The 13,338-nt window shown below is 48.6% G+C and overlaps 1 protein-coding gene across 1 annotated transcript in view; it reads right to left on the minus strand.

Moving 5' to 3' along the window:
- The window catches only part of LOC146196070 (cytochrome P450 1A1-like), a 44,315-nt gene that overhangs the window by 11,816 nt on the left and 19,161 nt on the right, over nt 1–13,338 (minus strand). Inside the window, exons 4-6 of the mRNA XM_084596325.1 lie at nt 10,695–10,850; nt 1,800–2,008; nt 404–529 (exon numbers count right to left, since the gene is read on the minus strand). Coding sequence (XP_084452451.1) covers nt 404–529; nt 1,800–2,008; nt 10,695–10,850 — 491 coding nt within the window. The remainder of the gene's footprint in view (nt 1–403; nt 530–1,799; nt 2,009–10,694; nt 10,851–13,338) is intronic.

The raw sequence follows: 13,338 nt of genomic DNA on the forward strand, positions 1-13,338 counted from the left end.
CTTTATCCAAGAACCAAGATCAAGCAGTCTACAAGAAACGAAAGTATATAGTTTGACAGTCCGTAGAGCATGCCTCGTTATGAGGAAGAACAATTTCACATTCACATGTGTATTGATAAACCTTTAACATGCATCATGCTTGAGGAAGTTCGGCGCGAGAAAATTTCTTTACGAATATTGCTTCGTCTTTAACCCTCCCTTTCCACCGCCTTCTGCAAGCCAACCCCTCAAAACGTTGTTTATCAAAGCGTTGCTGCCAGAAATTGAGCTCCAAGACTAGATAACTCCCTCCCACAGAAGAACAACAACAGTATTACGAAATGGCGTGGGGTGGGTGCACTGGAATGTATAGAAGGGAAATAAAAGTATAACACAAGAACTCTCGACGCCAGTTGGTGCTTACCACCGAAGATATTCCTGACAAGCTGAACCATGTTGCCTTCTGTCAGGTACTGTGCATCTCCTTTCTCCTCCATGATGGCTTCTTCCCGTGCAGTAAGCATGGCGTGCGTGAAGTTATCCGTGCTTCCTGGTAAAAAATAATAATAATAAAAAAAAACGGATGACAGATTCATATTGTGAACGGCAAAGAAACTGCGTAGTCTGAAACTCGTGGAGTTTGGTTATTGCTGATTCTTGCACAGTGGTTCATATAGTTTATTCTGAGAAATGATTTGTCAAGCATTCAGCTGAATGATGGCTTATAATTCAGTTTTATCTTGGCAAACAATGGAAGCTTGATCTGCTGTTGCAGCCTATACATGAGCCAATTGGATAAATGTGACGATTGGAAATCGCACATCATAAAACTGAACCCGACAATTTGATTTCATTTTCGTCTTGATAATCAACAGGCAGAAGCGTCACCTTATTGCTTGGTCGGACATTTAGGGGATCCTTCAAAGTGGAGTACATATGTAATAAGGGAGCAATTACTCATTGACATCCACCCAAGCGCAGCCACACGGCTACAAAGGAAAGCTACACAGCGTTCTCAGAAGCTTTTTAGTCATTTATAGCCGTATGGCTGAACTTGGGTGGATGTCAATGAGTTGTCGCTCTCATATTCCTCATCTGATTATTTTCCGTGCTCACGATAAATGCTTTAAGTACATTTGATTACTAGATTAGCTCCAAGTAAAATAACCCTAACACAGCAGCCGAAACTGGCGTTACTGACGCAGCATATTACCTGATCTGCGTTGTTGAATTGCTCGAGTTTTTATTGCTACAATTTTCTTGTTTTAAAGTCACTTCAACAAAGACGGCGGTAACTTTGCCAGCTATCAGAATAGCTTCAATCGTGACTGTTCTCCCACCACTTGGGAACAGAGTGTTAAGGAGTAAAATAAATAATAAAAGCTAAGCTTTCAAGCGATCACGAAATTCGTGAACGCGAGGAGCCTCCTGACGTCTACCGAGTGCCTCCAAAGGCAGCCCCGAAACAGAGCCGCTTTTTATGAACGTTCTGCTAGGTGTTCGTTATTTTCACCTACTTCGACCCACTCCTTAATGGGTAGGCTGTGTGGAATTCCAGGATTATGGCAACAAATATAAGTTGGTTTTAGGCTGTACTGGTTACTAACATCACTTTGCTGGAATTACGCCAATGACGACGTTCTTCCCGGTACCAGACATCAATTTTTCTCTCTTATTGCCTTGCGTGCAAAACCAGACTGACATATAGCTCGTCTTATCTCTTCTTAAGACGAATGTCGTAAGAAGATATTCAGAACTCCTGAAACGGCATTGTGATTGTACACCGTAAAGGATGGGATTGCAGATAAGTGAGCACGCACCTGGAACATAAGTCGCTTTTGCTCTGGTGAACAGGCGACGAAATATTTCCATGCGCTCGTGGCAGAGTGACTCTAACTTCTTTTCTCTCCGGCGGTACAGAACTGCCAGCATGGGTGTGACATCACTTGGCAAGCCATTGCGAAAAAGCTTGTGAAACTCGTCGTCGTTCTCTTCCAGCCGTTGGATATCCTTGCCGTCATTGTCCGTGCTGTGCAAAGAACATTCTTGAGTAACGGCATCATTTGTTCTGAGGCTGCAGTAGCGTAGTTCAGAAGATCGTAGCTAGAATATGCGGTTGCCTGCCAATGCTGCAAATGCGGTGTAAGGCCGCGTTTGCTCTGGAGGCGCTAGGTCCTCCTTTCTTTTTTTGCCTGTTAAACATCTTTCTGAATTTGAATTCATAGAAAATAAAGAGCAACAAAACATGCTTCGTGTGTCCTTTTTTTGTTCGGGAATAGAACTCCTGTTTGAGCTATGTTGCCGAACCCGACGCAAACTTAGCACGTTGCACTCGTTTAACACATTCACTACATCGAAGCTGTGCATCCAGAAAAAAAAAAAAGAATAACTAAAGCATTTCTATAGACGCTTTTCTTTCAGCTTTGTTTTTTTTAGTTACTCCCCACAATGGACACAGACGAGTAGGCCGTTCTACTGCTGAGCCCGATGAAATGGGTTCGATTTCGATGAAGGCGAAATACAGGATTCTCGTGTAACGTGCGACGTCAGCGCACGTTAAAGATCTGCATGCGTAGTCCACCACTACGGAGGCTCTAAACGCTGACCTCGTTTTCTGCCGTTAAACCCCATGTACCATATACGATAGCACTTATCAAACAACCTGAGCGACGGAATAATGGAAAGGAGACAGAGAGAGTTTCTGACACCTTACAAGACTAAAATCTCCCAACGAACTAAATGTAGCTCCATCTCCTCTCTCCTCCTCCGGCGCCGCGGCTCCTACTCTCGCGTTTCGACCGTGGCTCCATCTACGCGGTGCACGGCTCGCACAAGCTTCCGGCGCAGGCGCCGGGTCTCAGCAGAGCATTTCAGCCTGCATTTTGGCGCAGTGTGTACACGTTTAAATATTGCTCGCTGCTGAAACATCAATAACGAACGTCGACATAGATTTTCCGTTAAAATAGCTCCAGCCGTGAGTTTCTTACATCAAATGTACGCAATTTCGGCGTCGGTTCAACTCGCCTTCACTTCCGTGCGTCCTTAGTTCGTCACCCTTGGCCAAACTAAGCGGTAAGATTTTAAATAGTTGTAACTAGGCGGCAGACTAGAACAATTCAGCAAAAGTCTGTGTATGGTTTCTTTACAGCTTTGACTGTCTTGTGAGCTGCCGATAAACTTGAGAAGCGTGGCAGCTGTTGTCTTTCATGTGTTTCCAACTTCATCTACAGATCTATCAGCGCTTGCATGCGTGGTGTGCGATATCGAGAACTAGCACACCAGATGAAAGCAAAGTACGAAATATGTGGCTTTATCCGATCACCTAAGAGACGTCACTGTTTCATAAAATGCGGCGACACACTCAAAACATGCTGTTCGCTTACATTAAGGACAAAGACAATGCCCCAGAAAGCATGGCTGAGTAGCTAAAAACCAAGGACTTTATTCTATTGAAATGTGGATTTAATAGTTAGTTGGAACGTCTAGCGCTGGCAGTAATTCGGGCACAGCAGGATCGAATTACCAGCCGCAGGGCACAGCTTCAGCGCGAGCGAGATGGGCGCTGGAGACAAGCGATGGTGATGGCGATGTCGCAGCGTTTTCTGTTCTTTGTCTTCTTTACATTTCCCCCACGTGAAGAAGTCGCGCGACTCACGGAGAAGAGACGACCAGAGGGTTGTAATATGGCTTGAGGCGGCTAACGTGGACAACCTCGCGGTCGCGACAGCGGTGGTCGGAAGAAGGGGTGACTGGCTCGATGACGTAGTTCACAGGGGATGTGCGTTCCAAGACGCGATAAGGTCCGTGGTATTTGGTGTCTAGTTTGCTGGTGGCAGGAACGCATAGCCAAACGAAGCTGTCGGCCAGGAACGTGGGAGCAGGGGTATCGGTATCATGTTGATCTTTGCGATAGCCTTGAGTGTTGGAGGTAAACGAGCGAGCTAGCTGACGGCATTCCTCGGCCTTCTGTACAATATCTGACAAAGCACTGTACTCAGAGGCATCTGGATGGTATGGCAAAACTGTGTCCAGAGTACAAGATGGTTCACGGCCGTATAAGAGAAAGGGCGAAAAACTAGTTGTTGCTTGGGTGGCAGTGTTGTACGCGAACGTTACGAATGGCAGTACCTGGTACCAGTTGGAGCTTCCAGATTCAGATGTAACATACATTGCGAGCATGTCCCCAAGCGTACGGTTGAAGCACTCCGTAAGGCCGTTTGTTTGCGGGTGGTACGTAGTTGTAGCCCGATGTATCGATTTACAAGACGACCGGAGCTCTTGGACTACTTCGGAAAGAAAAACACGACCTCTATCACTCAGTAGCTCGCGAGGGGCGCCGTGTCGAAGAATGAAGTGGTGCAGAAGAAAATGGGCTACCTCTCGAGCTGTCGCCGCGGGAAGTGCAGCAGTCTCGGCGTAACGGGTCAGGTGGTCGACGTAGACGATGATCCATCGATTACCAGCGGCACTGCATGGTAGTGGACCATAAAGGTCGATTCCCACGCGATCAAACGGGCGAGCTGGACACGGTAAAGGCTGGAGAGGGCCAGCGGCGTGGCGAGAAATCTTGCGTTGTTGACAGGCGGTACAAGAGCGAATGTAGCGACGAACGAAATTGTACATTCCCCGCCAGTAGTACCTCTGACGAATTCGATAAGTTTTGAGGATGCCGGCATGAGCGCTTTGCGGGTCAGTGTGATGGTGGGCACAAACCTCGGAGCGGAGGGGGCGCGGAATGACAAGAAGCCACGTTCTGCCGTCTGAGTTGTAGTTCCTTCGGTAGAGAAGACCGTCTAGAATGGCGAAATGGGAGGCCTGTCGGCGGAGTGCCTGAGGATGCGTAGCCGCGGAAGTAGTGCCAAGGATATCTGGCAGTTTATAAACCCAAGGATCTTGTCGTTGCTCGAAAGGCATATCCTCAATTGTGAGTGCTGACAAGGATGCTTGAGGAGGGGACGATGAGTTAGGCGAGCGCACTGGTGACCGATAAAGAGCGTCGGCGTCAGAGTGCTTGCGGCCAGAGCGGTACACTACACGGATGTCGTATTCCTGAAGCCTGAGAGCCCAGCGCCCGAGACGGCCAGACGGATCCTTGAGAGACGCGAGCCAGCAGAGAGCGTTATGATCTGTAACTACCTCGAAGGAGTGGCCGTATAAGTAAGGACGGAACTTCGTTAGAGCCCACACGATTGCTAAGCACTCCTTTTCGGCAACGGAGTAGTTGGACTCGGCTTTGGTGAGAGCACGGCTTGCGTAGGCGACAACGTATTCGGAGAAGCCAGGCTTGCGCTGGGCGAGGACGGCGCCGAGGCCGACACCACTGGCATCGGTGTGAAGTTCTGTAGGTGCAGTAGGGTCGTAGTGGCGAAGGATTGGCGGTGACGTCAGAACATTGCTCAGTGTCGCGAATGCATCATTGCAGGCTGGCGACCAAGAGGAGAGGTTAGGGGCGCCTTTCAACAGCTGTGTAAGGGGAGCTATGACGGTTGCGAAATTCCGAACAAAACGACAAAAGTACGAGCAGAGGCCCACGAAACTTCGCAGTTGTTTCAAAGTGGTCGGTTTCGGAAAGTCAGCGACGGCGCGCAGCTTCTCAGGATCAGGCAGAACTTCATCTTTACACACAACATGTCCGAGTATTGTGAGCTGACGGGCACCAAAGCGGCACTTTTTGAGGATCAGTTGAAGACCGGCGTGGGTTAGGCAGGTGAAGACCTGGCGAAGTCGAGTCAGGTGGGTCGGGAAGTCGGCTGAAAAGACGACGATATCATCGAGGTAGCATATTAGATGCCGTACAGTGGTGTCACAAGCCGGTTCTTCGCAGTGTGGGCATTTGTCGGGAACTGGAATAGTAGTACTTTGCCACTGGTGTCGAACGGCGGGCGTAAGAGCCACTCCGACCCTCAGCCGTCTCAGAGATACCTCCTCCACCCTTGTTAGATTGGGGGGAAGGGGGTACGTACACGGGGAATTAGAGCACGTGTACGCTGCCTGAGGGATGCTGATGATGTCACCAGGAACATGCCCAGGAACTTCGCATATGCGCAACACCATTCTACAAAAAGCTGGACTTTCACCAAGTAATGACTCTCATTTCCACTTATGGACAACAAACAACATTTATGCACGCAGTTTGTGTGACTTCTTGCACATGGCTGCGCTCCACACATTCCTGTGACGCTATACCACCACCTTTTATGCCGTGTGGCAAACTCAGCGCATAAATAAATAAATAGCATAAACAGATGTTCCATTTCAGACCACGCAGTACAGTGTCCATCATTCTTTCAAATGTGACTGGGGCGTTATAGAGTCCGAATGGCATAACATTAAATTCGTATAGTCCGTCTGGAGTAATAAAGGCGGTCTTAGGATGATCCGCCTCTGCCATGGGCACCTGCCAATACCCGGAGCGTAAATCGAGTGAGGAAAAGAATTCTGCGCCTTGCAAGCAGTCTAGGGCATCGTCGATTCGTGGGAGGGAGTACACATCACGACGAGTGATTTTGTTGAGGCGGCGATAATCAACACAAAATCGTATGGAGCCATCTTTCTTTTTAACTAGGACCACAGGAGACGACCATGGGCTACAGGATTCTCTAATTACTGCGCGTTGCAGCATGTCATCGACTTGTTGGGCAATAACACGGCGCTCAGTCGGGGACACCCGATACGGCCGCTGATGGAGAGGCGGGTGAACGCCAGTGTCGATGAGGTGGGAAACGGTCGTCGTGCGGCCCAAGGAAGATTGCGGAATGTCGAAGGAGGCGCGGAATTGGTGTAGAAGGTCAAGAAGTTGCTCGCGGTGGGGCGGTTCTAGAGCGCTGTCCACAGAATGGTCAAAAAGGTCCCGCTGTAGCGGATCTGAAGCCACACGAGTTGGAGTCAAGGCGTCAACTTGGCAAATAGGGAATGACATATCATTAAAGGCGAACAAAAGGTCCACGGGCTCGATGCGGCCGAGGCACTCCCCTTCGGTCAACATAACGGGAGACACAAGAGGATTGGCTACCAGAAGTGTGCTAGCGCCGTTTTTCATGTCAAGGACGGCAAACGGCAGCGGTAAGTGGCGGCGGCGGCAGACAACGTTAGAGGGCACAAGGAGGACTGTCGCAGCGGTGGTAAAAGAGGCAGTGAGGGGAACCAGAACAGCGCTAACGGGTGGGATGGTTGTGTCATGTGCTACGAGGAGTTTGGTCGCAAAACGAGGACACGGCTCGTGGAGCAGGGCATCAGACGGTGCATCACTCGATTCAATGAGCTCTACTTGAGGACTGGCGCAGTCAATGATAGCATGATGCTGGGACAGGAAATCCCAGCCGAGAATGACGACATGAGAACATGTGGGGAGAACGACGAATTCGATGATATACAAGGCTGCAGCAATGACGACGCGAGCAGTGCAGGTAGCTGTCGGCTGTACACTGTGAGCGGATGCGGTACGAAGCGATAGTCCCTCGAGAGGCGTAGTCACCTTTCGGATGGAGCGGCGGAGGTTTTGGCTGATAACTGATACAGCGGCACAGGTGTCGACGAGCGCAAGAGTATGAACACCTTCAACGATGACAGGAATAACATTCGCGGAATTAAGACGAGGACTTTGAAATTCTGTCGAATACGCAGTTCGTGCCTCGCGAACTGCGGCGGTTAGTTTTCCGGCTGGGTAGCGGGTCGTCGGCGCATTGGCGAAATGGAGCGGCGTCGTGGTGATGGCGAACGACGAGGCAGGAAGTCCGGAGGATCGGGGGATGCTGTTGGAGGACCCGATGGAATGGGGAACTGAGGGGCCAAATAAGGTGGCGCAGGCCATGCAGCAAAGGCCATATTTATTCGGCGCCGGCAGTAGCGTGTAGTGTGTCCAGGGAGGCCGCAGTGGTAGCAAATAGGCCTGTTGTCTGAAGTGCGCCATGGAGATCATGTCGGAAGCAAGGGGGGAGCAAAAGCTGTTGGCGCCGACTGCATGGGGGGCGAAGCATAGGCATATGCTGGCTCAGGCGGTGGACTTGAAGTGACTTCGGCGTACGTGCGACGCAATACTTGAAGAGGAGCTGGCGCGAATGCTGGAGCGTAGCTCTGCGGCGCAACGCCGGACGATGAAACTGTAGGCGTGGGGAACGGCACTGAGGGTGCGACCGGAGCTGATTGAGGAACAGGATTAGGGAGGACGTCAGATACATGCTGCTGGATTGCACGGCGAAGCTCCGGAACAAGGCCAGTTGTTGACGACCCCTTAAGATATGGCTGCAGGGACAGTTGTCGCGCGACTTCCTGGCGTACAAAAGCCTTGATGTCTTCAGAGAGGCTAGATGACTCCCTCTCCGCGGCTAGTCCAGCAAGTGATGTAAAACGCGCTCCTTCCGGAGCTCGTCGTAGCTTTGACAAAGGTCATAGATTTCCTTGACCGTAGTGGGGCCTTTCGCGATGAGCATGTTGGAAGCGCCGTCATCAATTCCTGTGAGGACATAACGTATTTTAACGGCTTCGGTCATGGCCGGGTCAACGCGACGACACATATCAACAATGTCCTCAATGTAACTGGTGAACGTTTCACCGGGCAGCTGCAGTCGCGACCGAAGACGCTGTTCCGCGCGGAGTTTTCGGACGGCGGGGTGGCCAAAGACAGAAAATTTCGTCTTGAAATTCGCCCAGGTGGCAAAGTCCGACTCGTAGTTTCGAAACCACAGATTAGCGACGTCGCTCAAGTAAAAGATGACATTATTGAGCTTACGATTGTCGTCCCAGTTATTGTGACGGCTGACCCGTTCGTAAGTGGTCAGCCAATCGTCGACTCCCACCTTCCTCTCTTAGGAAGGTGGGAGTGAAAGTGGAAAAAGAGAAAGGGGAGCCGTAGTGAATAATAATAATTATTATTATTCACTACGGCTCCCCTTTCTCTTTTTCCACTTTCACTCCCACCTTCCTCTCTTCCCTTACAGCGTGGTTCAGGTGTCCACAGAGCAAGTGTGACATATACTGCGCCTTTCCCTTCCTGTGAACCAACCAACCAACCATCACTACAGTAATCATAATATAAATCCAATGAAACGGCAGACGCCGCCGCCCGCGCACTCACTCTCCGGGCAACGACTTCAGACCCTTTTGATTACAGATCCCGAACTCAATCCGGCTATCAATTTTTGAGAAATTACTGAAATATTTCAATTCGGCCATGCAATTGATCCCAAGCATTGTAAGGGCCTTACAAAGGTGGAGGAACGCACACTCATCCGCCTTTACACCAAAACGCTGCTGTGCGCGGCAGTTTTAAAACACTTTGATCCTGCCTGTACAGGAAAATGCCCGCACTGTGCGGAGAAGTCTTCGGACATCTTCCACGTGGTGTGGGGATGCCAGTCAACTCCGAACCTCGCACCCAAACCCAACCCCACCTGGGAGGACTGGGAGGAGTCCCTGCTCGGCTGCTCCGACCTGGCAAGCCAGGAGACTCTGGTCCAACGAGCCCGAGCCGCGGCGGTCGCCAATTGGCTCCTGTAATGAGGAACCCACCTAGTGATTGCGAGAGGTTGCCCCGGCTACCTCAAGCTTCCGTCCCGAAATTAAGTTTTTCACACACACACGCCTAAAAGCGACACAGTGTAAAGAAAGCCTTTGGCTCCAGTGTAACTTTTGTCAAAAGGAGTTCTTGAAATCGCGCTTTTATATAAGTTACCCTGGAGCCAAGGGCGTTCGTAACACGGGTCTTCAAATCGCGCTGCCCCGCCGGGGTGGTGCAGTGCAGCAACACTTCCATTCTCAGAAGCTTGTAATGGATCCCGCAGCCCAAATCGCGTGATTTTAACCCATGTTCTGTATTTGTCGCGTAATATTCTCTGTGTTTGTATGCGTGTTTGGGTGTGCGTCTGTGTGGAGCAATTTTCTTTATGTGTAAAATCTGATAATAAATTAGGTAATAAAGAAAAAAAGAGCCGGGGTGGTGCAGTGGTAAGACGCCGACTACTTTCAGATTTGCCCGGATTCGAACCCGACCTCGGCGGCTGCGTTTCGATGGAGGCGAAACGAAGAGGCGCCCGTGTGCTGTGCGATGTTAAAGATCCCCAGGTGGTCGAAATTACTCCGTAGCCCTCTACTACGGCCCCTCTTTCTCTCTTTCCACTTTAACTCCTATCTTCCTCCCTTCCCTTACGGCGCGGTTCAGGTGTCCACAGTGTGACAGATATGGCGCCTTTCCCTTCATGTGAACCAACTATTCTATTCTATTCAAATAGCGCTGAAATCGCTCAGACTACGGCATGCCATTCGGCTGGCTTTAAAACATTTTATTCTCATTGTGAAGCTTGTCCTATAGTGCGCATCAGCAGTAACAGCGCGGTATAAATTGATACGCTTCCTGGGTACTTCAAGTGGCTATCTACGGCTATTGTGAACAGACGTTCCTTGTCTGTTATCAATTTTGTTCAGGTGAATCTTTGTGCTTTAATGGTGCTCTTTAGTTCAACTCCTCGGTTACTTCCAGGAATTTTTCAGTTCAATGAAAATTTTCATAAGTATTCAAAGTTTGTTACATATCTCTTGTCTCTCACAATCCATACTGCCCTTGTAATCCCGAAGCAATTTCTATAAATTATAAATTGACTCCCGCCAATATTTAATAGGAAACAATCAGTTGCGCATACATGTATTACACCTGGTGTGATAGTTCTAGCCGCATAAGTATCACGCTATTGCACACCATTAGAAGAAAGAATAGCTCGTACTTTGTGCCGTAGACCGAGGCTCCTATCAACGTGTAGAGAATGCGGAAGAACGGCTCCCTAGAATTGATGAGTTGTGGGCCGTCCGTCAGGGAGTCCACGTAGCTATCGACAACCTCTCTGCACAGTCTCTCCAGGGCCTCGCTGATGGCATACTTCCTGCGGTCACAAGATCGATATTGAATTTGAATGCGAAAGCATCGGAAGCCCCAGTATAAGGGAAATCTATGGCGCCATAACGCTAACGCCCACCTTTAGAAATCAATTGAACCATTTTAAAACGTGATTTTAATTCGAAACATATATTAGCTCATACTGCCTGAAACAGCTAGCTAACAGTGGACAGAGTGAAGAGAACATCTCTTTCCTCGGACTTTTGAGATAAAGGTCATTGGAGGTGAAGGGCCTTTGAGAGACCAGTTTTCAAGTACTTTGGCGATTCAGTGCTTGCGCATTAATAAACAAGAAGGTAACCAATTGGTTCTCAGCATATATGTAGACTTTGACACTTGCCGAGTGACTCAGAACATGCCGCCTACAGCAATCTTCATGAAAGCGATTATATGTAATACAGTCGCATCAAAAACGAAGGTTGCATTAAACTTTCGGGACGGGCGGGTGTTCGGTTTATGTAAAAAAACATTAAGTGTTATTTACTTTTACGCCATACCATGTAGATCTCATTCTGCTGAAAGCCCCAGGTCGCAGTCGTCGTATGGCTGTCGTAAAAACTCCTGATTTGTCGGCAAGGTTATGACAATAAGCCACAAATACCTTCGCGGGGGAATTCAAGCACCCCATATTCGGGTAAAGCTAATGAAGTGGGGGAGGGTCCAAATGCAGCCAACATTGGCGAGGTTGTTTCTGTAATGATGGTATTTCAGAAGATAAAACTAATTCAAATAAATATGGGCAGAGGCTCAATAAAGGGGTTTTAGTGGGAAATTTGGGGCTTTTTTCGTCTTGTTTTAAACCGGTGTAACTGCTGTTTTTCTACACGATACTTATCTTATATGAATTTTATGTTGTTATAAGGCCTGGTTTTCTGTAGTTTGAGCTGTACATTGGGCGCCGTCTTGGAGCACTCGTGTCAAATGGCTATTGTTTTATCATGGCTTCCGCAATCATCTCAGGTGAAAAGGCGCGCAGGATCGTGGAGGCCACGAATTTAACCCTACTTATGACGTCATCTAGCAGCCGCCGCGTCAAATTGCGGAGCTTTACCCGCCCCTGTAGTGAAAGTCCAACAATAGGTTATGGCCAGTCAGTGGTTTATCATAGACAGCATCACTCGCCCTTGCTCTCTCTTTGAGCTGGCAAACTTGAAAGAACAGTCGGAGAAGATCGCGAGTTGGAGTCGCTGTACTAGACTTAGTCTGAATTACTCACGTGGGGCTAAGTGGTCGTGATGTCACGAAGCAGCGTAGCCAGTCAGAGCGACGGCACAAACAAGATCGCACGAGAGTCTTGGTTGGATGGTGGTGTACGTATGAGAGGTTTTGAGTTAAAATAAATTTGCCGCCATTGGGTTTGGAACTAGCGCCTTCTGCACTCCAGGCGAGCGAGCAACTCATAGGCCAGAAGAGCCGATGACATCAAGCGCGTTAGTGGGGCACCTAGTGAACGCATTATGATGCTACTTACTAACGTGCGCCTGGGATGTGTACTGCTGTCACAGAAATAAATTTGTTTATACGGTAAATAACCTAAACAAAAACACGTTTAAAGACTTCTGAACTTTTCTGAATAGTGGGTGTTGCAGGTTCTGTCGTGTTTACTTTTAAGACGAAGCTTAAGCATTCTCCTTTGTTTTTTTTTAAGCGCTTCACATAAATGCACAAGGCGAAGAAACATTACCTGTGCACAGGAGGTGAAAGGTAAATAAACCATTCTATTACTCTAACCATGGTGATTCTAATCATTTCTCTAGTCCCAGCGAGTTAAGTTACACCACTGGGATGAAAAAGATTTTTGCCCTCTTTCAGTTCACTTGTATAGCGCCGGAAAAGCAGAAAAGCCTTCACTGGCGCGTCGAACAACCTGTGCGAACGATCGAAAAAAAGGGGCCTCATGCTGGAGAAATCAAACAAAAACGATAATTCCTTGTGGTATTTATGCCTAACACTGCGATGACATGCAGAACGAGTTCAGCTGTCGGAGGCAATTTGAAGGTGCGACCTCTGCTACTTCGAGTTAACTGTGATGTGGGAAAGTCACCGGGCGCAATAATGACTATGGGTTTATGAAACCGAGCAGTAACGCCTTATCTGACTGCCTTCGTATTGTGCCGCAGAATTTGCAGCCGTTCATTAGTGGTACAAATTAGTTTCTAAATTTTGATTTTCCGCTCTCTTCTACACCAATATGTCTCTGCGAATAAATATCGAGTAAAATCGTCATAATAATAAAAGTCCGTGTTATCGTCTTAAGAAAACTCAACTGATAAATGTCTTGCAGTGACACAGCGGAACTATTCATGATGAATTATCATAGCTTCCTATGATACGGCTAACTGAATTCTAGAAGTGGTTCTCACCCATATCAATCCCCGGCATGTAAATGTCTACGGTCTAATTGATATTCAGATAGGCCAGCGACGTACACGCTCGCGATCATGGTCACTGAATGAACAACATCGACCCATAAG

Source organism: Amblyomma maculatum, chromosome 3 (genome assembly GCF_055883805.1).
Source record: "Amblyomma maculatum isolate TAMU_Amacu chromosome 3, ASM5588380v1, whole genome shotgun sequence".
In the NCBI taxonomy this organism is placed as follows: domain Eukaryota; kingdom Metazoa; phylum Arthropoda; class Arachnida; order Ixodida; family Ixodidae; genus Amblyomma; species Amblyomma maculatum.